This window comes from Eleginops maclovinus, chromosome 2 (assembly GCF_036324505.1).
Source record: "Eleginops maclovinus isolate JMC-PN-2008 ecotype Puerto Natales chromosome 2, JC_Emac_rtc_rv5, whole genome shotgun sequence".
Lineage (NCBI taxonomy): Eukaryota > Metazoa > Chordata > Actinopteri > Perciformes > Eleginopidae > Eleginops > Eleginops maclovinus.
The window spans coordinates 14,403,509-14,428,354 of record NC_086350.1 but is presented as its reverse complement, the minus strand read 5'-3'; the positions used below and the strand labels follow the sequence as shown (position 1 = coordinate 14,428,354).

The window sequence follows — 24,846 nt, the reverse complement described above, 5'->3', positions numbered from 1 at the left end:
TAAAACATTTTGTTACCACTAGATAACACTATTTTCAAAATGTTACTACTTCGATTTTATAATTCAAGCTTCTCAGTCACTGTGGGCCCAGAGTTTGCCTCCCTCTTGTAGATAAAAAATAACCTCAGATTATTTTATTTTTTTACATTTATCTTTTTCAAAGCTAATTCTGACATTGTTGGTTAAGCAGGAATAACATGGACGAAAAATTCATCTTGCATATGACTTGCCTTTGATTTCCAAATGTACTACACCACGCTGAAACATATGATAACCAATTTTATGAATTAACTACACGCTAAAATGTCTTCCTAGAAGTTGAGATGTGTGTTGATTAGCTGGTTTGCCCACTCTGTACACAACTCATTAAATATCTAGATCATGTGTTGGCAAAATATTATGCTTTCAACATCAAAAACATCTGGCACTCAATTATATTTTTAGTTGTCTACCATTAGGGTTAGAAATCAAAGAAGCGTATTTATATTTGTAAAATTTCCTCTGAGCACCACTAACTTTTTTCATCTTCCATATTGTCTGTTCAATATCTATTAAAGAAAGCTTTCCTTTACCTGTGTAACCCTTTCAATTTCTCTTAGCAGGATAACTTACCTTAAAAAATACCTCAACATGGCAGTTATAAATATTAAAACTCCTGCTTTAGATGAAAGCAAAGCATTTGCAGTCTTAAGCAATAGATTGACATTCATGAATGTGTGAATGGAAGGACCATTTCAGGTAAAATACCACAAGCTGATGAAGACAACCTTTGAAACCATATTTTGAATATAATATCAACAGTACAGTATGTATACAAAATAAATTAGCTCTACATAATAATATCCACATCAATAATGTCCATTCCCCTTTTCAGTCATGGTAGATATTTCCATCTGTATAACTTTTATGATTTACAATTGTATTACTTAATCTAAAAATATCAGGGTCTGCTTTTTCTGTACAATGTCAAATGCATTTAAACCACAACTAGGCATTTATAATTCAATGGTGTCACTGCAAACACTCAGAGTATCAATTTGTCTGCACACGTTGACAAACTCTGCCTGTACAGCCATATCCCATTCAAGCTGTTTGCTTTCACTCAGGTGTTTAGTCTCTGCCAGTTGTCCTGATCCATGACTGTCCTGGGAGGCTAAGCTCAGGGTTCGGTAGCGCCTGTGGTTAGACAGGTGGGGAATTGCTCGTGGGAGGCTGCTCTGAGCAAAGTTCTGACCCCTGGTGGCCCAGGAGTGTGAGCGCAGTTTTCCGGTATCCTTGGGAATGATGCACAGACCCTGGGTTGAACCTGAGACACTTTCTTTCCAGTCCCATTGCTCTGGTGATATTGTTGGTTTGCAGTGAGATGTAAAAGAGCTTTGTGCTTGGGAAGGCATTGATCTGGAAAGGGCATTCTCTTGATCCGCATCACCACAGGAAGAGGTTCGGTAGAGCGCATTTTCCACAGAGCTAGGCCCTTGATCTGACGCATCTTGGCTAGGAGAGCTCAAAGAGAGGCTGGAAGAAGTGTGATAAAGTCCTGGCAAACCAAAGATACTGTGAGAGAATATGGATTCACTGAACAGAGCCTGGTCAATGCTGCGGGACAAGTCTATGGGAGATGGGGGCCGCAGATCCAGTGTAGTGTCTGTCTCCAGTTCCAGGCTATCCAGTGACGATAGCTGGGACTCACCTGCATTTTTATCCTTGTGCGGTGGGGTAGGGGGTGTAGGAAGTGGGAGTATGGTGATCTGGGTTTGCCTAGACTTGGGGACAAGCCCATTTCCAGAGGAATCCAGCATCGAGAAAAGAGGTAGTGCCTCTGACTGTCCTTTTGTTGTAACATCACAGACTACCAGCTTTTCCTGCTTACCCTGGGACCAAGAATCATGAGAGGAGAGGATAGGAGAATCTGCATGTCCCTGAGAGGGCAGGGTAAGCCCTCGTGAAGGGGAGCTGCAGGAGAGGCGAGACCAAGACCCTGGACGGGGACGAGTTATAGTCTTGATGGAAGAATTACTGTGACAGAATATAGGGTGTGAACCAATGATAGACAAGCCCAAACACACCCCAACCTCACAGAGTCTGCAGCCTACCTGGTAACCCCACCAAGGCCAGGGCTGAAACCCATAGCCATCAACCCCTCCTAAACCAAGAGCATGCAGGATTCCATATAACTGGAGGCCTCCACATCCTAACAAACACAACGAAGCTCCTACTCCAGCCCCGGCTGCCCTGCCCCAGTCCTCCACATTGGCAAAGGGGCAACTCGCAGGTCGCATCCCTTCAGGAGATCCTCCACTCTCTCCGTTGTCATTTAGCCTGTAGATGTGTTTGGTGTTCAATTGCATTAAGCAGTAGAAGATGAGGTAGGAGCCGGAGAGAAATATAGTAAGACATACAAACAAACCCTGAGGGAATAGCAGGATCACAAAAGGGAGGCTGTGGAAGAACTGAAGCAAGCCAACACACCCTAGAGAGACCCCAGAATACAACAGGGACATACACAGTAACAGGCAAGGCTTGGGCAAGGCTGTGAACGAAGTGGAGTTAGCAAGTGGGAGTGATAGATGTGAACGGGAGCGGAAGGAAAGAAGAAGGAAAGCAAGAGAGAAGGCGAAAATCAAACAAGGGAAGGGCAGATTCGAGAGAAGCAGAGAGCTCAGAGGGAGGAGACGATCTTGGTGATTGTAGGCGTCGTAGAGCAAACAGAAAGCTTGGATCCCTGCAAATGCTAGGAGGAAGAAGTGGAGAAGGGTGAAGTAGGCGCTTCCCGGTGGACACCGCAGGGGCAGGCCTAACAGGCAAACTAAAGAGATTAGGCAGAATACGGTAAAGACAGACCCCAGTCCATACACATGTGCTTCCCATGCAAATCCCCATGTGGCAAGGGCAGAGTTCCAGTCCGAATACAGAGGGACAAAAAGTACAGGGCTGAGAGGCAGAGAGGGGCGCACAGACTCGTTTGGGGTAAAATCCTCAGGGTAGGTGGGAGTCCAAGACTGGTTTGAAGGTTTGCAAATTGTGCCATTGGTCTTTGAGAGAGGTGGGTTATCTTCTGTGAGTTCATCTGTAAAGAAGTATAATAAAATAAAACATTACCAACCTATTTGTTTTGTCAACAAGATAGACATTTTAAATACACACATAACTGATGTTCTTAGTTGGCAAATGAACAGAGTACACTAACACACTTAAATCAAATGTTGAACATGTTAAACATCACCTGGAGAACTTCAGCAGACTGATGATGACATTTTAATAATGGTGACATTCATTTACAGATGAAACCATCATTATAAACTAACCAATAGATGCAGGCCTAGGTAAATTATACCCACTGTCTTTATTTTCCAAAAAAGAGCAGGGAGAATCTGCCATGTTGGAAGTTAATCCATTATAAAGCAGAGGCTTGTAACCGAGAACTCTAACTGGGTCACAGAGAGAGTGGGAGCATGTGGAAGTAGTGAATGTGTGTGTGTGTGTGTGTGTGTGTGTGTGTGTGTGTGTGTGTGTGTGTGTGTGTGTGTGTGTGTGTGTGTGTGTGTGTGTGTGTGTGTGTGTGTGTGTGTGTGTGTGTGTGTGTGTCAGAGAGATGTGTGTTGATTAGCTGGTATTGACCTCATTGCTGCTCTCATTCTGTGTGGTTATTATTAAGCACGGTCAAAAGGTGCTATCATATTTGTTGCATACTTTATTCAAGAACAAGCAGTCATTGAATTCATATAATGCAACTGTGATTGTGTAACTAATAAATAATGTAAGCACTTTATCTCTAGGGGGAAATCATTCAAAGTAAGCAGTATGGTGCCACCAGAATGTGTCCTATTTCTGGTCCTTCAATATAAGTGAAGTAATTGTGTCAACACAAGCAGAGTTAAGCACAGGATTTTGGAGTAATGTTTGATACATTTACCGGTACTCATCAAACTGTATGTCAGGCATCTTGTTTTAAATGTGTAGGCAACTTGAAGATGGCTCACACAGTTCTGTCAAAGCCCTCATCCCCTTATGCTTGTGGACACAACACATCATTTACTTTGACAAGTGAGTGCCATCATTTGTGTGTGTACAGTAAATAATGCAGGTGTGCACCAACTTATCTAGCAACCTTTGAGTGTGGGTAATAAAAACCGGCTGCAAAAGGAATTATATGTTTTTATATAAGTAAGATAGGGGAAGAATGAGTGGAAGAACCTGTGATAAAAGGATTGAGAGAGGAAGAGAGGGGAGAGAGGGTTTAGTTTAGGACAGTGAGGGAGGGATGTTTCAGGAGAGTGAACATTTAGAGGAGTGAAGTGATGCAAACCATTCTGTGCATGTAAAACAATTGTGTCTGCAAGCAGAATGCATATTGGAAACACTGCAGTCACACAGACCTGGAGTCTTGTGGATTTTATTGTAGGTATTTAATGAGGACAACACTATAAATCTTACCATGCATGATAAGCTATAAGGGTTTGTTTAATCATGTTCAGTAATTGATGCATGCTCCAAATGTATTACATTTAATTCAAGACATGACTCTTACCTTTATCTTCCTCTATTCGGACTGCTCCTTTGTGTAAAATATGTTCTGTAATATCAGTCAATCCATCTTTGCTCTCTCTCACTGGGCCAATCCCCTCTTGTGTCTCTCTGTGCCTGATACCAGGGCCCGTGGTCCATCCCCATGTGGCTACTGTTGGAGTTGGGCGCCCAAGGCCAGGCCAAGGTCCACCAGAGACTGTTGTTGTGGAGTTGTGGTCTGATGGAAGTGAGCCAGACAGAAGAAACGGTAACTGGGTGACAATATTCTCATTCTTCAAAACTGGGAAAGTTGGCTGATTCTCCCCAGTTAGTGTAAAATGCAAAGTAGATCCAGTACTCATTTCAGCTGGCTGATACTTTGATGTTTGAAGTGGTACGCCTTCTGATGATGACCCTACTGGTTGTGTTCTCTCCTTGGAGGGGGTATCTTCTGTATCAGTAGGACTGGGTATGGCATGTCCCTTCTCTTTAGGATACAAATTAGATTGTTCTATGCTGTCCTGTAAATCAACATATTCTCCAATCACTCCTTGTCTATCCAACTCCTCAGATGACAATAAAGGCAAACTTGCAGGTAGACCCAGAAAGTTGACATTCTCAGTCCTAGAACTAGGATTCCTTGCTGCTAAAATGTGATGTTTCTGTGGGAGCTCTGTAAGATGCTGCAATGCTGTATCAGAGTCTGGCTGTTGTTTTTGCTTGACATTTTCTCCCGTAAATGCTATGACATGGAAACAGAGAGGCAAGTAGAGGGGGAGGAGAATATACAGATTCCACAGAGAGAACATGGTGAGGGTCTACAAACTCCACCGCCAAGTCACATGATGAAGGTTTCAAGGGATGTTGGCCAGTCACATGTTTGTCAGATCTTTAAGCCCGGGACCCGAAGATCTGATGCCTAACACACCTGGGGGAGAAAGAAAGTTCACTCTCATTCAGGACTCAAGAAGTGTGACCACACATTAAACACGGTGAATAGGATATCTCAATAAAGAGCCTGAATTTCTTAATGTTATGAAAAACCTATAACCCCTTCTCCTATAACGTCTTCTGAGATAAACACTGTACATGTTACATTAAAAGGATTCATGCATAATAACAGCAAATGAAAAGGTATTCAGTACACAACTGCTTTCTTGTAGCCGGTCTCAGTTCAGCTTTCTTACCTCATCAATACACTCTCTGCTGCATCCTCTTTAAACATATATGCTCCTCCATGTTGCTGCATGCATGCAGTCTCTCTCTGCGTAGCACTCTGTGTCCTTTCATACTCACTGTGCTGTGCCCCTCTTCTCTCCATCAGACGGTCAACACATAGGACAGACCCCACCTCCCCGAGACAACCCCCGCTGTCCCACTCTCTGCTGCTGCACTGATCTGACAGCCTGTTTGCACAATCCCGTTCTCCTAAATCTGAGGCATCATACACACCAAACTCAGTATCATCTCTTACTGCTGTCTCTGTTCATCACACCGCTCACACACATCCCTCTGGTACGCTACAGGCTGCATGTGATATTCAGTATGAAAAAAGGAGTGAAGAGGAGGGGGTGGGGGGGAAGGAAATAAATGTGTCAAAGGGGCCATAACGCGATCGTCAACCATCCGGCAGGCAGTACCCTTCACTGAGCGAACCAGTGCTACGGATCAATACATCCTATTGAGTTTAATCTACAACTGATGCTGTACCCTTCCTATTAAAGTAGGCTTTCCTCAGTTTGTGTCATGATCAGTATATGAAGAACAAAATTCTCTTTGAATAGCATACGTGCATAATGAATGATAGTGGTTACTTATGTGCATTTATTAGAACATCTCAATACGCTTTTTGACACAGATTTGCTACCCTTGTGTCTGCAATTACGCTTGTGAGTTTGATGCCATGCCATTACGTGGCATGAATGACCATTCTCTGGTTGTGCCATGTTACTCTTTTATTTTATGTGTGCTGTTCTGCCCAATGGGGGAAATCCAGTAGCCTCGTGGCCTAATTCAATTCCCGAGGACAGTCCTAAAATAGACACTGATCCACATACCTTAGGATGCATTTACTGTCTGAGTTCAAACCATATTAACACTACGTGACTGTGTGGCTGATGTAAGGATTTGAAAGGTTCTCCATAGGCCTTTGCTTAATTATCAGGAGACATGAATTTCTAAATCAGGAAATAGTGTTTGTGTGAATGAACATTGATTATTCTTCCATCCAAATAATAAAGATACATTTGGATCAAACTGCATAGCAAACCAGTCTGCCAAGTATATATTTAACACAAAGCACAAAGACAAAAAGTCAAATTCTGCCTGCCAAGATTTCTGGCTGTGACTGCAAATAAATAAATAAAAAAGCAGTTTACCTACTGTCTCTTACATTTCATCTTGCCACTGCACAAGCTTCCTTTTGCAGGATACAAATCAAATTGCTAATAACAGTGGTATTGAGATTAATGTGAACAAAGATTGAAAGACAGTGTGGGCCACTCAGCGATGAAGATAGCAACTTCCCGAGGGGTGTGATCAACCCACTGTCTGATGAGGACACAGGAAGGTGACAACCCAGCCGTAACTAAAGTGACTGTAAAGGAACAATGACAAGCCAAACATATGAGCTCACAGAGGGACATGGCGAAATTATTGCCGCCACACACTTGCTTTCTTAATTCTTTGGGCAACTGGTTTCTGTGTTTAGACAAATCCTACTCCAACAACACAAAGTCAGCAGGGATGGGCTCCAGCTGGTAATGTGGACAGTCAGGACAAGAAACAAAAACAAAGCTGCACAAGCAAAGATGAGGATAAAAACAAACCATGGCCATTTTTAGGATAAGGGGGATATAAAAAGATTTACTTAGCCTTTTCAAAAGATTTTTTACCAAATTTAAATTATTCATTTTTCAAGTTTGTTCCCGTAAAGGGTTAAGGGATTAACAGACAACATTACAGACACAGTCATATACACTTGAATGACTTTGATTGTAATGTCAAGGGAGGAAATACACATGAATACCAGGTAAATAAAATGCCACACTGGAAAGCCAGAAATCAAGCGTGTCCTTTTTGCATTGATAGCTGATTAATAAAGACTTTTTAACAAACCGTTTATATGAAGCTGAAACTTGCTCAACACTACAATTACTTCAATTTAAGGTGCTATCAGGAATTTCTGCTAGAAATGACAAACAGTTACAAATATAGTCTACACTACAGCTATGAAATATTAGATATGTCAATATCTATGGATGTTTTAGGGACTACTTTTGGGTTTGATGACATGAAAACAAAAACAGCTTTTTTGTCAAAAGCTGTATAAGAGCTTTTGACAACAAAACACTTGACCTGTCATAGTTGGAAAAACACGTGTGTAGTTAATAATATTAATGACGAATGAGGATTAGGAGGCGTCATTGTACAGCAATGGAATAGCTTTACTAGGAAACTATATGGAACTTTTAAAATCAATTTCGCTTGACTACATTGCTTACAATGACATGTCTAATGGAAAATGACATTTTATATAAGTCATATTATTTGTAAGGTTATGTCCAAAAGACTTTTCAAGAAAACTAGTAATTATGGCAAGCCACCTTTTGATGTCCCTTATTTAGTATTTTGTGAGTAGTATTTTGCACAGATATTCAAAAGACAACATGGCTTACAAATGCTGTATCCTGCCAAATGTCTCTGGTAAAAATTAAATAAAATAGAATAAAAAAGACATTTGCTGGTTATGCTTTTTGTGTGTGGTAGACCTAAAATGCATTTTAATGGTTTAGGATCCATAAGTATTGTAAGCAGTTGAACTTTAGGAGTGTCTCAGACATGCTCCACAACCACATGGGTAAAGACTCTTTTGAGGAAGACATTGTTAATGGAAGCTCCTTTTTATTCATTGAAGAAGACTTTCTGATTTGCAAATTTGAAAAATGATTATGGAATGTTTATTTTGTTGTGTCTCTGAGGGGGAAAAAAGGGGACTCATTTCAAATAAAGAAAAAGACATTGGTTACTTTTGGAAAAATGTTATGTTTTATTTTGTTGATTTTTGATTATGTTTTGTTTATTTCATTAATTTGCATGACAAGTTTGTTTTTTGGTGGAGGAGGAGTAATTATTTGTTATTGGAAATGTCTGAAGGGAATGAAAGGACCCATGCGGGAAATGAAAATACATGTTGATATGTAAAATTGTGAGAAAAAAAAAGAAAGTACAATTAAAACAAAAAATTGTAAAAATGTAAATATGTACTTTTTATAAATAAAACATTATTTTAAAAAAGGAATGTTTCAGTGGGTGGGCATGCGCAGTGTGTAGAGGTTATTTTGAAGTGGACTCGACAGTAATAAACCGAGGCGCTGTCTTTGACGCCTGACGTGCCTAAATTCCTGAGTTTATGTTACACAGTATAATCCCCAACACCTCGGACAGTCACGGTATTTAAGGAAGGCGAAGAGAAACATTGCGCAAGAGGTCACTTGACACTGGTTATGAAAGAAGAAAAATGGAGAACATCAAACAAACCAGACAAAAAACATTTTCAAAAATGTGAACCCGGGATCCTTTTTGTATCTTATACAAATAAAACGCAATGGGTGTTTGCTTTTGGCTCATGGCCGAACATGCCGTTTCAGTTCTTAAACTCCAAGTCAAAACATCTAGGAACCCTCATCGTAGATAGAGTTAGCGATGGGGATTGAACTGCAGCCAAATCCCCAGTCCGTTTTAAGCAGAGCTTGTTTGCCTAACACGTTATCACCGAAGGAGGGCAACAGTTCGCTGAACTGCTCACTGCAGGCAACCCAGTAAGCATGAAGAAGGAAGAGGAGGGAGCTGAAATTGACTGAGGGAGGATAACTCAAACGGAAAAACACTGACTTTGCTGACAGGATTTGTCTTTACCTGACCTTTCACCGCTGGCAATGATGTGCTTTGGGAAAGCCCTATCCACTCAATAACCAGAAGCATCGAGGGCACAAAACTAAAAACAGGTTAGTAACAAGGCCACCAAGTTAGTTGCTAATCGTTTACAAACCGTTTGAAAATTGGCGTAAAGTTACGCTTTTTTACCCACGTTTTATCAGATCTCCATAATTATCGTCACGTGCGTGAGTTGTCTCTCGTGTGTTAACGTTAAGTGTATTAACGTGCAGGATAATCTGTAAAATTGACTAACGTGTGTGTCACACATTATTAACAATGTAATGTCTACTTAACGATATTGAAGTTATCGTTGGAGTTGGAGCGTTATCTCTTAGCAACAGGGTTTCTACGGCAAAGTGAGTTATTAAGTAGAATATTTGACATATCCACCCCGGATCCAGCGGCGGCTTCTTCCTCTTTTCCACAGACCGCAAGCAGCCTGGGGGTTAGCTCACATCTGATACCTCGTTGATATCCTCAGGGTTTCACTTAGGGACCATCAAAAATGATCATCCAGATGACATAAACTAATGCTATTTTCAAAGAGGACTCCTTACTAACTTGCCAAAATTTAAACGACCGTATTTCATGTTTCATATGTATAACAACATTTACATTACCGATGTGTGATTTTCAACATATTTGAAAAGAAACAATTTTAGTTATTTTCTGTAACTTTTATTTCTTTTTGAGAGACACACCTGGGGTATTTGCACAATGTTTTAGGACAATACAATAAGTTTCAGGTCGGCAACCAAATCAGCAGTCTGCTTTAAGCAAGGTTCAAGGTTCAAGGGTTTTTATTATCATGTGCAAAGTCGCTACAGTGTGGTTTTGACAATGACAATCTTAGGTCCCGAGCTCCTCCAACAGTGCAACGTATTGTAAAAGGACACAATAAAATACTAATAGAATAGAAATAATAAAATAAATTAGTGAATAGAATATCAACACAATAAGCTAAATTATGCTTGGCATGATGAAAGTGATCAAGTATGCAGGATTCTATGTACATCCTGAGCCGCTGGGAGTAGAGGTGTTGATGTGCTGTGCAGTTTCACCACCCTCTGTAGAGCCTTACGGCTGAGGGCGGTGCAACAGCCATACCAGGCCGTGATGCAGTCAGTCAGGATACTCTATATCAGTGGTACTCAACCTTGTCCTAATCAGGAGCCACATTGACGAAAAAATATTTTTGCAAGAGCCACAATCCAAAAACGCTCCTTTCCTCCCTGAAAGCATTATGCATTTGAGAATATGGATCATAGTAATATGTTACTAAGGAATGAAAAGCATAATGTACAGTGCAATAACTGTGATTTATTATTTTTGCACTTCAGTCCAGGCATATGCAAATTTTGCATTTTTTTTTTAAATGTCTTTTATTTTCTAAAGGTTGGTAGTGTAAGCAATGTTAGATTAGTCATTTTTGATATTTTGTTATTTTTATATTTAACTCTTGTACCCTCGTTTCCTCTTTCATTTTGCAGACGCTTGTCACATTTCTGGCAATGGGAAGTCTGACAACAGCAGCTATGTTGAGCAGAGCAGTTTCGAGCCGAGGCATCACTGCTCACCAACTCAGTAAGAATGTCACTTTTTATGTGAATGAATTAGCATCTCCAGTCTCCGGATGTCGGAACAAAATCTCTGAAGACCATAAACCTCTTATGCTCATGCTGCCATGGATGGGCTCACGTCCTCAGGCTATGGCCAAATATTGTGAAATCTACTTCCGTACCGGCTTTGATGTGCTTGTTGTGGAAAGTGAGGTAAGTTCAATTTACAGACAGATTTGGAAAATGATCTAAAAAATCATTCATACACAGTAAAGTGGAAATTAAACTCAGTCACAGCTTTGTACTACAAGCATGTTCAGCTATTTGTTATATTTTTAAATTAAGCTAACTTCATGTACACTGAATGAATGTTATATATCCAAGACTTACTTCATGCTAGCATTTAACTGATGTACAGAGGCCTGTACGACGAAGCCAGTTCAACATACCCTGGATAAGTTTGAGTTGTCTGGCTTAACTAAACCTAACAAATGCGATCTCGCTATTTGGTCCTACGACGCTGGTTATCAACTCGGTAAGTCAACCCTGGGTTTCTCTGTCCGGCTTTGAGCGCTATTAATTTTCATTTTCACACAGTCGGCGAGTTTGCGGTCCGTCGTTCCTGTAGACGGCCGTTTAAACTGTATTCCTGTATCCTATAATATGAATTCATAGCCCCAGAGCAGGTTAGGTGTTCAGCACAAGTTACCATGGAGATCTACCCGGGTAAGAAGTGAACCAGCGTCGTAGGACCGAAAACCCAGAGTTAACCCTGAAGTTACCGCGCTAACCACAAATCCTGCTTTGTCGTACAGGCCTCTGTTGTGCTGGCTACCCTAAATACATAACAATGTGCCAACAAAGGAAGGTAAGAAAGAGGGTGCAGTCTAGTAAGTGTGTATGTAGGCAATTCAGGTAACGCACTTAAAAAAAGTGGCATTACTAATGTGTGTTGTACAAATAGAATATAGCAAGAAAAAATAAGGGTTAACTTTGCTCGAAAAGGTGGTTGAGTGCTGTGAACATCTACTGCTATTCCTTAACAAACACTGAGACTGCATCTCTTGCTATTCCTAAAATAGCTGTCAGACATGGCATGTCATTTCCACATTCAAACATTCAATATCAAAGGGCATATTTGAGCTCATTAATTTCTTTCTAATTCTTTTACTCTTAAGGTGCATGAGTTCCTGTGGCCTCGCTGGGGTCTGGATCATGGGAAGAGGTTGCTGGAGTTGCTCGAGAGTGAACGCTTTATGTCCCGCCCACTGGTTGTCCATGCCTTCTCTATCGGTGGCTACACATTTGCTCAGCTGCTGATACATGTCTCCCAGGACATCCAGAAATATCAGGCACTTACACAGAGGATAAAAGGCCAAGTCTACGATAGTCTGGTGGTGGGCTCTGTGGAGAGGATGGCCATAGGTCAGTTCAATATTGATATGATTTAACACATGAGCTTGTTTAATTTAAACAATTACTCATTATGCCGAATAACACTGGCTGGATCCAAAATCAAATGTGGATACACTTATGAATAATGCTGTTTACTGCAAATAATTCATTATTTCTTGTCCTCTTTGCCCAGGTCTTGGGAAGACTTTATTTCCACGTTTGGAGACACTGGTAACAAAAGCAAGCATGCTATACTTTAGCATGTTCAAACACCAGACAGTGGACTACTTTAACAGAAGCATTGATACGTTTTGGGAAACCCCCATCACCGCTCCTGCACTGTTCTTCTTTTGCGAGGACGATCCATTGAGCGACCCACGAGCCATGGAGGAGATAATTGATCGATGGAGAAAGCGTGGGATAGACACCACAGCAAAGAAGTGGGAGGGATCAACACATGCCGGTCACCTGAAGAGGCACCAACTGGAATATCTGACCACCATAGACATGTACCTACATTCACTTGGCTTTACCCAGCTAAAGGCCAAGATGTAACATCATTTGCATCTTGGCCACACATTGTCATTTTAGCTCGACTTTGCTTGTTTACTATGTTGAACTTAAAATATGTGTACCAAACCAAATTAATATTACAATTGCCGACATCAGAATGGCCTTGTGAAGAAAATTGACACATATATTAAGAAGCTTTGACTAGAGTCCCCAGATCCCAATTTCTAAAGAAAATGTGTTAAATGATGTTGTTCATTTGCTTTTTCCAATTCAAAGCTCTTTTTAGAGCGAACATCATTATAACCAAGGTCAGTGGAACAGTGTTAAAAGAAAAACAAACATGAAATGTTATTTACGTAGGCAAAAATTCTACTTCAGCAGTCAACTTCACTTTACTTGACCTTTACTTTATATTTAAAGGCACCCTGCTTGGTATCCTGAAGTGATAATTCTTTGACTTGAACAGTGCAGTAAAAAACATTCATGAAGGATTGCACATGTCGGGGGAAACTCTGTTACACCTCCTTTACCCTTTACCCTATTTCTCTGTCAAAGGGAAGTGCTCTAAAGTAAATACTTGGTTGAAGTGCTTTAATCTCAGGTAGTCAACTACCTAATTATTGCTTTGAGTAGGTTGCCTTTTAAAGTTTCTCACACTGGTTCTGGGACAGTGAACAAAGGGAATTGAAACCGGTCATGCCACTTTGAGAAACCAGGCAGTCAAGGGACTGATCCCACTGTGACACATCTAGAATAATGACTAACCCATAATGAGCTGCAGCGGGAAACCTGTATAAATGGCGGCGCTAGAAAAATGACCAAAGCAGTAAGTAATGAGTTAGACTTATTTAATGTTTGACAAATAAAGTAAATGCGTATCAAAGATTTTAAACATGGAAGGAACATTTTAAAAGATTTTTTGAAAAATAAAATTCATGTTAATTCATGTATATCATATGTTGTTTTACTTTGTGCATATCTTGTTCAATGAGCAGATATAGCTCCCTTGTAACCTTTTTACTTGATGAACAATGGTGCTATATGTGTAGATGTCAGATAGCTCCATAATACATCCGGGATTACGACTTACCCATAATGAGCATCTGTTGCAAACCGTTGTGTCTCAAAACTTGAACATTTTATATATTTCTTGTGTGTGCAATAAAATTACTTAAAGAAATATGTAACAGTTTCCTATTCAATGTAACTTATGTATATTGTATTGTTTATCTTTGTACTTGTGTCTCACATACCTTTTTCAGTAGTTGGGTTAATGGTACAGTAAAAGTAGAACTACCAGTGTACTCTTTAACAAGTAAAAGTCCTGCATTCAAAATGTTACTCAAGTAAAAGTACAAATGTATTATCATTAAAATGAACTTAAAGTACTCATTATGCTGTTTCAGATAAATTAATTATATTTTTGATAATGATTATTGATTAACTAAAGACTTATTTAATTTCACATTATTAATCCAAATCTGCACAGTAACTAAACATATTGAATCAATGTAGTGGAGTAAAAGTACACTATTTACCTCTGAATTGTAGTGGGGTAAAAGTATAGAGCAGCAAACAAATTAAATAATCAAGTAAAGTACTTTCAATTCTGTCAAGTCTCTCAATAAAGTACCGTTCTTGAGTAAATGTGGGTCATTCAAGAATTGGAGGAAGTGACATCAAAACTTTAAAAAAATGAATCCTTTATTTTCTATGTTTTTTTCTATGTATTTTATAAAAACAGGTAGTAAAGCATCACAAAAAATGATTTGGCCAGCTCAGGTATCAATGGTTCACTTTCTATTAGATATTTTATTTGTTGTTTTCAACAGCGCTCAATGGGGGCTAGAACTTTAAAATCAATAGCAATGAACTTTGAAAAAACAAAAAAAGGCATTCATAATGTGGGAGAATTTGAAAACATGTAGATTATGCAAAATTATATATACAAATAATAAATTGTACTACTATTGCTCAATCCTGTCTCTGTCATGTACTAATGATTGATTGAATTATAGTAACAAGGTTGCAAATCAATGCTTATTTTAGCTTTATCATTTATGAATTCATGCTAGCTGGAGAATGTAAATGCTACTTTCAAGGCAAGGACAAACTTTGTTATTTACCTAAAGAAAGATAACTTTGAATTTAGAACTGAAAGAATACGATAAATATGAAAAATAAAAGAGAGGACTGAGCTTTGGCCTACTCATGGCAGTAGCACATGGATTGATGATGTTATTTCCTCTGTGTCATGTAACTGCAGTTTTTTTTAACTTCCCCTGCCAAGGTTAATTGGTTTGGGTAACAGGGTTGCACACATATTTAGGGATATACCTTCAGCTTAAAATGACTGTTATTTAAAATAGGTTTATGATTGACAAAACTGCAAAACAAAAAAAAATAGCAACAAATGCTAGAAAAAAGCCTATTTTAAATGTTAAATTAGACATGCAAGTTGGACACCAAAAAGTAGGGACAAGAGAAAAATGCCATTTTAGAGAGTGTTTTCCAGCTATTTGATATTTTAAATAATATTTTGAAACCACTTTTTCTACAGCTGATTTCACATTTTGTCTAAGGACAAGTATATTTTACACAAGTGCATGTTTTAGCATTTTGGGCATGGATTATTTATAATTGTACAGGTGGGACAGGAAATGTCCTCCAGTTCTGGAATGACCCATGTACTAAGTTACTTTATAGCACTGTCCCCTAAAGGTTGAGAACCACTGAAAAAGCAGTGTACATACATAAACCTCCGGGACGATAGGCGGCGGGCTTTCTAAAGTAAATGCCTGCGCCTATTTCATTATCATTTCCGTTGAGTTTCCAAGATGGCTGCCCACACATGTAAACATGCGACTTGATCTGGAAATTAGTGCTGTTCAAGCTTGAATTTTTTGGAGCATTATTCACCACGTAGATCCGTGTGACGTGGACTGTTTGGATATTAACATCCGATACGGGATTGTTAACAAAGAAGAGATACATTTGTGTGTTATTACCGAGCCAAAAAAGGCTAACGTTAGCCTGCTAATCCCCAGCGTTAGCTCGGCAGCAGAGCCATGCCAGCGCTGACTTTATTCGTTGGTTCTCTGCCAGCTTCAGCTTCAAATGAACGACTGGAGGAAATATTCTCTGAAATTGGTCCGGTTAAATCGTGCTTCGTGGTCAGAGACAAAGGTGATGTTTGTACTGTCATTTATTTGCGTACTGAATCCTTGAATATTAACTCTATCTCCCTTCAAAACACGTTGTTCATCCATCATGTGTTTCATACTGTACCTTTTACATTTATATTTATTAAATACGCTATTCCTTGCACACTTGATATAAGTACTATCCTACTGTCAAATGGTGTTCTCTGTAATTGGCCCAACATATCACTTTGTTGTTATTTTGAAATGTTCTGTTTTATTTCCACAAAATATAAAAAAATCTGATCTACCATAGATTATACGGACTGACTTTTGGGGTTGTAGAAATAAAGAAACGTAACAAGATAGTCAGAGTTCTATTAAAACATACTGATAAATGTTATTAAGTTTAACCTATCTTTTAACTATACACCAGGCACAGAAAAATGTCGGGGATTTGGCTATGTCACATTTTCCATGGAGGAAGATGCACAGCGAGCCTTAAAAGATGTAAAAGACTACGAGGGAAAGAAGCTTTCTATATCGGTGGCGAAGAAGAAAATAAAAGACAAAAGGAAAACAGGTGTGTAAAAAGACATCTCAAAATACGAACAACTGTGAAAGCTTTCAAGCCTTGTTTAGGCTACTTGATGAGTTGTTCCTGTCTGTCGTCCAGCACCTAAAGAGCCAGCTGCAGCTCCAAAAGAAAACGAGGAGAAATCCAAAGGCTTAAGGAAAACGCACCTAAAAGCGAGACTCATCATTAGGAACCTGAGTTTTAAGGTACTGTATGCTATGGTTGTGGAATGGAGCAACTGACAAGCACCATTTGACCCATCTTCTGAACTTCAGTAACATACATGTTGTTAAGGTAGGACACTAGTTGCTTAGATCTGTCACAATTGTTGTGTTGCAGTGCTCGGAAGATGATCTCAAAGAAGTATTTTCCAAGTTTGGAACAGTCCGCGAGGCTAAAATTGCCCTCAAACCAGGTAAAAATATTTCTAATTTGATGAATACATAATCCAAACAATATGTTAAATCATTGTGCTCCCCTTAAACTTGCTGATTGTTTCCTTATTTGATGTTTTTCTGCAGATGGAAAGATGCGAGGATTTGCATTTATCCAATTTAAAAATGTGTCTGAGGCAGCAAAAGCACTAACTGCTATGAACCTGAAGGAAATAAAAGGTAAGAGAGGAAGACAAATTACTGTTGTGGGAGAAACACTCTTCATTCTTGGCATATTATTTTGGAAAATATGAATTAGTCCTTGTCATGTGACTGTGTTTTTAAATGTCATTGTTTCATTCACAGGTCGGCAGGTAGCAATTGACTGGGCTGTGCCGAAGGACAAGTTTATTGCCACACAGTCTTCCTCAATTGCAGGTAATATTTCAAAACACTAATCTGCAATGATAAACCACTCTAGTTTAATTAGCACAACACAGAAAAAAGTGAAAAACGCCTTGTTTCTTCTTATATTCATTAGAAGACATGTCTACATTAAAATAAGTGTATTCATATTCATAACACTGTTTTTTTTTTTTTACTTAATAGGAACTAAAAATACTGAGGCATCAGCAAAACTGTTAGACTCAAAGAGTGACAGTGAAGACGAGGAAGAGGAAAAGCCACAAGCAGCACCTGCAAAGAAAAAGTGTGAACCTCACATGTAAAGCTGTGTTAATGTGAACAGGTTAAAACTGGTTTACTTTACCCGGTTATTCCTTTTAAACATTTTCAGAGTCACTACCAAACCTGAAGTGGAGGATGTCCAATCGGGAGAGGAAGATGATAGCGAGGAACAAGACAGTGAGGAGGAGGAGGACGACGAGGACGATGAGGAGGACGAGGACGACAAGGACGATGAGAAAGAAGATGATGATGTGTCCCAGGAGGATGATGATGAGGATAAGAGTAGCCTTGATTCAGATGATGATCAAGATGAGAGTGAGGACGATGAGGATGATGATGATGATAAAGAGGAAGAATCAGGTATCAATTATCTGCTTATCTTATATCCCATATTTTTTCATGTAATGTTAATAAACATGTCAATGAAAATGATGTTTTGACATTAGTACTTTTATCTCTAGCCAAAAAGAAAAAATCCAAGAAACTTCTCCCTTCAGATGTAAAAGAGGGCAGAACAATATTCATCAGGTTTGCACGTTCTCTCTTAAACATTCTTCCATAATAGCTGCAAATTCTTCCTCGCTTATTATTTACTGCCATCTTTGTTTATCTTCCTTCTGGCTGTGTTAGGAATCTGTCGTTTGACACAGAGGAAGAGGGTCTGGAGGAAGTACTTTTAAAGTATGGAGAGCTTAATTACATAAAGGTTGTTCTCCACCCAGACACTGGACATTCAAAAGGTCAGTTTCCAGTGCTTCGATTAAATAAAATAAAAACATTATTGTTTGCAAAAAACTGGTTGATGGACTTATTTTGCTTTTGCTTTTTCTTCCAGGTTGTGCATTTGCTCAGTTTAAGAATAAAGAGGCTGCAGACAAATGCATAGCTGCTGCACAGGAGGAGGCTCAGGTAATACATTCTGATTTATTAACTAAATTATTCCCTTTTTTATGTTGTGGAGACATTTGTTGTCCAGTTCTGTGCGAGTTGCAATTGCTGCCTTGTTGTAACATTGGGTTACCTTTTGCAGAGCGCTGGTATCCGTTTGGATGGCAGAAAGCTGATGATTGTTGCAGCGGTGACCAGAGAGGATGCTTCCAAGCTGAAAGTGGACAAAGTGAAAGTAGAAACAGGCACCAGAAACCTCTACCTGGCAAGAGAGGGATGTGAGTACACTCTTTCATGCTTTTTTTTTTCCTTTGCACATTATCAGTTGTCTCCCTCTATTAGTGAGATAAACACCATTTTAGAAAGCCCTGCATGGTCCCTAGTGAGGTATAAAAATAGGCACACATCTTTTTGAAATTGCCTTTAAATCTGTTCCTATACTTTCTGATGTTCTCGTTTGATTCCATACCCAGTGATCCGTGCTGGAACCAAGGCTGCAGAGGGTGTCCCTGAAGCAGACATGGCCAAAAGAACCAGAGTGAGTTCATCTTCCATAAACCATTTAACACCATTTTACTTTCTGAATGATTTATCTTATGCACAATAGTTTATTTTCCCTTCATCATGTCTCAGATTGCTTTTATATTGAAGGATATTTCTGCTGTTGTTTATTTTCCGTAGTTTGAAGAAATAAAGAAGACCAAGCTTCGCAGCGTAAATGTCTTTGTTTCAAAGAATCGTCTGTGTGTCCATAACCTACCCAAGTCAGTGGACGACAAAAAACTCAAAGCTCTCTGCCTCCAAGCAGTAAAAGGAAGCAAGGGAGTACGCATCACAGAGGTGAGAAACGCTACTGGTAGTATTATTTTTGTAGCAGTTTTCATTAGTTTGCAGCCTTTTAAAAACCTTCCTGGACATCATTTTGTGCAAGTAGTGTTTATGAATGTTGTTCATCATATAGTCTAAAACACTACTGCTGTGTGTCCACTAGGGAGTGGTGTTGTCATTCTTGTTCATGCTGTCTCTGTCTACCTCTGTTTCTCATTCAGTGTCGGGTGATGTATGACAAGAAGCCACAGAAAGGTCAGGCGATGGGACAATCGTTAGGCTATGGCTTCGTCCAGTTTCAAGAGCATGAGCATGCTCTCAGCACAATTCGTTACCTCAACAACAACCCGGACCTCTTCGGCTCACACAAGGTGAGTTTTTGAGGACTTTGCTGATATCTAATATCGGTTTTATTATGAGCTACATTTTTGCTTTGTCGCCACTGTATTTATTTAGCTCTGTGGTGATTATTTTATTTGGCACACCGGATTATAATTTGATGTCATCCTGCAGAGACCTATCGTTGAGTTCTCCCTGGAGGATACAAGGAAACTTAAAATAAAAGAAATACGTCAACAAAGGAACAAGGTGCGTTTGTTTTTAATTAATTTCATGTCATGGTTACAACTAAGAATCAATGTTCAATTTCATTTTTATGAATATCAAAATAACCCCAAGTCGATGACTTTGCAGGAATTCTTACAAAATCGGCTGCAAAAAGGAGGAGGGAAACCTCAGTCCCAGACATCGGCAGATGGAAAAGGAGCCAGTAATGTCGGAAATAAAGCAGCGTCCTCATCAGGACAGACGGGAGACGAGAAATGTAACTTGATTTCATTTCTGTATTTATTATCCTTTAACTTAGAGGACTTTTGAACACTCAATTAAACTCAACTAAACTTTTGATTTTATCTCTTCCACTTTTTTGTTTATCAGCTCCTCTTGAAAAGGCCATAAAGTTTTCGGGCTTCCAGACCAAACCGGAGGTCGAACATATGGATTTGCAAAATGGGAAGAAACGAAAAAAGGTTCTAGCCTTCCCATCCCATCGGGGGCCTAAGATCAGGTACAGTTCTCACTACCTTTACTGGTCGCTTGTTTACAATGCACTGTGTTTTCAGGATATGCATAAAAAATCTAGAACAGAGCAATACCAGGGTGTAAAAAATATCTTGTTCTTGGCCATTTTGCCATTTATTGGATCCCCAGTAGCTTCCACAAAGTCATTATTTGTATTCTCAGGATCCAGAACAAACGACCCTTTAAAAAGGGTAGAGGAATGTCGAGAGTGAATATGACTCAGCAGTGACCCTCATGCTAAGGTTGCAGTTTGTGAACTGTGCTGTCTTTGCAGGATGCGTGACAAAGGAAAGCCGCAGGCCCCACCACCCAAGAAAGCACGTCCCGGATCCAACAGGAAAGATCGTCAAAGACAACAGATCGAAAAGCCCACACAGCCCAGAAACCAGGTTTGTACATAATAAATGTTATATTCCTGTTTGTAATCTCGGGTCAGGATCACAAACATGTTAACTTAAAGAATTGCTACTGAGGTGCTCTTTCATCACAAAATGCTGAAACAGTAGCTGGTTCACTTCTAATTTAAACCTCTTAAAAGCTCTTACACCGAGGACCAAACTAAATGGAATCAATTAATGGTTAAACATCGACTTACCTCTTCTTTAGTATTTTAACCCCCCTTATAAAGGGAACAAAACATTGTGTAATAAACCTGAAGTTGTTTGGTGGAGCAAACCGAGTGTGACATTGATGTCCAAGACAGTCTATGACCGCCGAGCTACACTCATTATTTTATTGCTTGGCATGTTTTTTTGCCGTCAAAATTAACAAAACAAATTGTCTGCAGAATATTAAACTTTCCCTAATGGTGTGGAACGAGCTCCCCCGATATCGGGACAGCAGAGGGTCTACATATCTTCCATCGCAAACTGGAACCCTCCTGTTTTGCTTATACCTTGGCAAATAACTTAAGAGTTTTACTTATGCACCAGCACTTGCAATGATATTGCTTGTTTGACGTAAATTGGTCAGCACCTTTCTTATTGTCTTTAGTTTGAATCATTTTGGTTTATTGCACATTTGTAAGTTGCTTTGGATAAAAGCGCCAACTAAAATTCAATGTAATTTAGTCTTTGAATATAATTTAACTGATTTTTGTTGTTGTTGTGTAGTCTCTTAATTACTGTCATTTTGTGTTTTTTCAGAAGGCTAATATGGGAAAGAAGCAATTTAAGAGAAGGGACGGGGACCGTTTTGACAGCCTGGTGGAGCAGTACAAGAAGAAACTGATGGGTAGCGGAGACGGGAACACCAACGTCAGAAGAAACAAGTGGTTTAATAGCTAATGCAGTGTCTGTATGTCTGTGTCTGAATGAGTGTGTGAGAGGGAGAATGTCTTTGAATCTTAAGTGTTTAAGGCTAACACAAGAGAGGTCCTCTACATTCAACATACTGATGTTTTAAAATAAGTACAATGGTTATCATAATTTAGTTTTGTGTGAAATTTCACAGTTTATGATGCCAGTCTGTGAAATCTTTGTATAACTTAACTTCATTCAGTCTATTCCTGCATTTCTGTAAACCAGACTGTTCTTCGAAAACCAACTGGTAATCTACAAATGGTTAATTTTCATATACTTGGCTTTTTATGAAAAAAATATTAAAAATCCTTGAATTGGTGTTTTATTATCATCTTTTATTTTTTATATGAAATCCCTATTTGTCACATTCACAAGTCATTTAAATACAAGTCATGTTTGTTTAAAATAACAGTCCCTGTTGTTAATACTAACTCCTCCTTGGAATACTTGGAATACAAGAGTAGGTAGAGACCAAACACCCACAAACCACTTTGTGTATTTACTTGGCCTACATTCCTTGTTACATTCATTCTGATTGCACCACGCTGACAAACATGCATATCCCCAAAACGACTTTCTGTAAATATTTATTCAGTTTTAATACAAAATGTCTGGACAAAAATCATCCTCTATAGATTTAAATAACAAGTCTATAATATTATATGACATTGCATTTCAATGAAAGTTGCCCTTTGCCCATCCTGTGCTTTTAGTTCTCAAACAAACAACAATTTTAGGGATGACATCACTGACCTTTGTGACACTACCTCTGCTACAGCCAGCCTGATTCAGCTTCATGAATGAATTATTGCAAAGGTCCACCGTTTTCACAGAGCGCTTTGTTGATACAACAGTGGTGTCATAACACAGCAAGTATTTATCTTTTCTAAGCATTGATCGGTTTGCATTGAAATGTGTGGATAAATAAGAAATCCTAGTTTGAATACAAAACAACATATTTTAAGTATATAAATAAATACATATGTTTTAAAAAACACAAGTGCAAGAATACATTTCCTTTAAAACACATTGCAAAAGTTCAACTTTGCCAGATGTGGGCAATTTTTTCCCAAAAATGCGGCCGGCGACTTACATATATTTGGCCCGTGTTTTTTTATCTTTCAGCAAGATTCAAGATTATCCAGTCGTTTTAGCAGCAGATTGAGGAACTCCTTCACTCTCATGACAGCCTCGAGGCTCACACTGAGGGTGAACCCCTGTCGACTCTGCAGCAGTTTCAGCGTCTGTGACTCTACACCTTTGTGCTGCTGCTCACTGCATTGCTCCTCCATCCACAGTCTGAGGTGGCCTGTCAGTGAAGAGATGTCAGTCCTGACCTGTTTTGCCCCATTGACGGAGTCATTTATCAGGCTTCTATAACCCTCCAAGACGTACACTGTGGAGGAAAGTCCATCCAGATCATCAGCAGGAGTCAGACCAGGTGGATCCTGCAGCAAAAGGCAAAACACGATTCAGTCAAAATAACACATCCGACTTTGCTTGATTTGTTGTCATTGCAAACAGATGTTACCTGGAAGCCTTTTTTCAGCCTGCTAAGCAACGTTTCAGAAATCACTTTCACTCTCGATTTCATATTTACTACGTCCATTGGCAGAGGAGCAGCTGTACCCACACTAAAGATGAACAGCAGAGAAAACAGGAGGGCCAAAGTGTTGTCCATATTTGTAGATTTTTTCTGGATGTACCAAAAGTGGAATAGCACTGGTGTTCCTAGGTGAAGAAGATGATACAGGTTATTTTTCCTAATAATGTGTATCTCTCCATCACTTGCTGTCACTGTTGTGTTGTCTCACTAAGACAGCAGGCACCCTTTTATCATCAAACTTGTATCATCAAACACCTTTACCTCCGAGTAATTTACTCAACATGTAAGATAATAGCATGAATACCTCTTAGTATTAAAAAAAAAATACACAACAGGCACAATCACTGACTTTGGCAAGCATTATAATTCTCTATCTCCTACTTTTTAAACATCTACTACATGCTGTGTGAAGAAGAAACCTCACACAAGAATTAATGCAAATATAATTACTTTTTTCTATAAACAATACCTCAACTGAACCTTTTACAAATAAATCCAGCCATAAACATACTTACAAAGCTGTAAAATGTTACAAAAATTAACTGGTGAATGATCAAGTGTGACTGTGATTACAGACAGCGAAACAAAGATGGCAGAGTTGAATCAGGAGTAAAGGAGAGGGGAAGGAGATGGAGAAGGAGATGGAAAGGAGTATTGACCTTACCTCTGCTGGCTGTCTAAGCGTTTACCACTGTAAGGCTCCATCAGGACATCTTATAGTGGGGGGATGTTGACTCATCTCTTACTCACCTCTCGTCAAACCCCTGGTTTCCCCTCACTTACATCTCTCTGCATGTCAAACCCCTGCCTCCCCCTGGTACTGCATGATACGGGACACAAGTAGGAAGTTCACTTTTTGGCAGACTATGCTTTAACAAATTTGAGTCACTGGGTAAACATTTACATAAACCAATTTATCAAACTTATCAGGTGCAAAAGTCACTGTGCCTATGTTCCTGAGTAAACCTTATACTGTACTGATATCCCATAGTTTACAATGACTACTTTTCTAGTTATAATTAAATATATGATGACTTGTAATAACATTTAACAATACACTATAATTATATATGTTCTGTAATTCTTTGACTGCAGACAAACCTTGCAGACTGACTGATCAAAATGCAACATATGTTTTACTGAATTATCTTCACTGGTCTTAAAATGTCCTAATGCTGCATGATACACATCCAAGTACAGTGGCAGTGAATAAATAACTAGAACAGTAAATACAAAACAGGTGATATAATAGGTATTGACATGCTTTCTCTCCTAAGTGATCTCATGTTTATTCATATTTAAATATCACAAAACATGTATCTCATAAACTGAGATTTTCTGGCCTAATTAATGAATTGTTATATATTTTATCTAAATGTTAAAAATGTATCTTTCATATCCTTATCATTTCTTTTATTGTTAATGTTTTAAACAGTTATTTTAATCCTGTTTTC

The 24,846-nt window shown here is 39.1% G+C and overlaps 4 protein-coding genes across 5 annotated transcripts; 2 read left to right on the top strand and 2 right to left on the bottom strand.

Annotated features, from left to right (window-relative positions):
* Positions 1–347: 347 nt before the first annotated feature.
* LOC134883486 (proline-rich transmembrane protein 4-like) lies at positions 348–5,982 on the bottom strand. Of its 2 annotated transcripts, XM_063911873.1 has the most exons (4): positions 5,694–5,982; positions 4,865–5,434; positions 4,529–4,744; positions 348–3,067 (listed from the first exon to the last, which is right to left on the bottom strand). In XM_063911873.1, the coding sequence occupies exons 2-4, from the start codon at positions 5,313–5,315 to the stop codon at positions 996–998; spliced, it is 2,739 nt and encodes a 912-aa protein (XP_063767943.1). In that variant the 5' UTR covers positions 5,316–5,434; positions 5,694–5,982; the 3' UTR covers positions 348–995. The 2 variants fall into 2 exon arrangements, with proteins under 2 accessions (XP_063767943.1, XP_063767936.1); XM_063911866.1 differs by having other exon boundaries at positions 4,529–5,434.
* A 3,277-nt stretch (positions 5,983–9,259) lies between these two features.
* On the top strand, positions 9,260–14,091 carry si:dkey-5i3.5 (uncharacterized protein LOC565091 homolog). Its single transcript, XM_063912550.1, has 4 exons — positions 9,260–9,512; positions 10,935–11,216; positions 12,182–12,428; positions 12,592–14,091. Exons 2-4 carry the CDS (start codon positions 10,956–10,958, stop codon positions 12,951–12,953), a joined length of 870 nt encoding a protein of 289 aa, XP_063768620.1. The 5' UTR covers positions 9,260–9,512; positions 10,935–10,955; the 3' UTR covers positions 12,954–14,091.
* A 1,634-nt stretch (positions 14,092–15,725) lies between these two features.
* On the top strand, positions 15,726–22,105 carry rbm28 (RNA binding motif protein 28). The gene is made up of 20 exons (XM_063911390.1): positions 15,726–16,097; positions 16,488–16,634; positions 16,728–16,834; positions 16,968–17,043; positions 17,150–17,242; positions 17,369–17,440; positions 17,612–17,711; positions 17,799–18,049; positions 18,151–18,217; positions 18,320–18,429; positions 18,525–18,598; positions 18,720–18,855; positions 19,051–19,115; positions 19,259–19,417; positions 19,627–19,776; positions 19,919–19,993; positions 20,099–20,228; positions 20,342–20,471; positions 20,760–20,874; positions 21,631–22,105. Exons 1-20 carry the CDS (start codon positions 15,980–15,982, stop codon positions 21,769–21,771), a joined length of 2,316 nt encoding a protein of 771 aa, XP_063767460.1. The 5' UTR covers positions 15,726–15,979; the 3' UTR covers positions 21,772–22,105.
* Positions 22,101–24,068, bottom strand: LOC134883176 (leptin-like). The gene is made up of 3 exons (XM_063911401.1): positions 24,057–24,068; positions 23,318–23,517; positions 22,101–23,234 (listed from the first exon to the last, which is right to left on the bottom strand). The coding sequence occupies exons 2-3, from the start codon at positions 23,465–23,467 to the stop codon at positions 22,908–22,910; spliced, it is 477 nt and encodes a 158-aa protein (XP_063767471.1). The 5' UTR covers positions 23,468–23,517; positions 24,057–24,068; the 3' UTR covers positions 22,101–22,907.
* Positions 24,069–24,846: the final 778 nt, after the last annotated feature.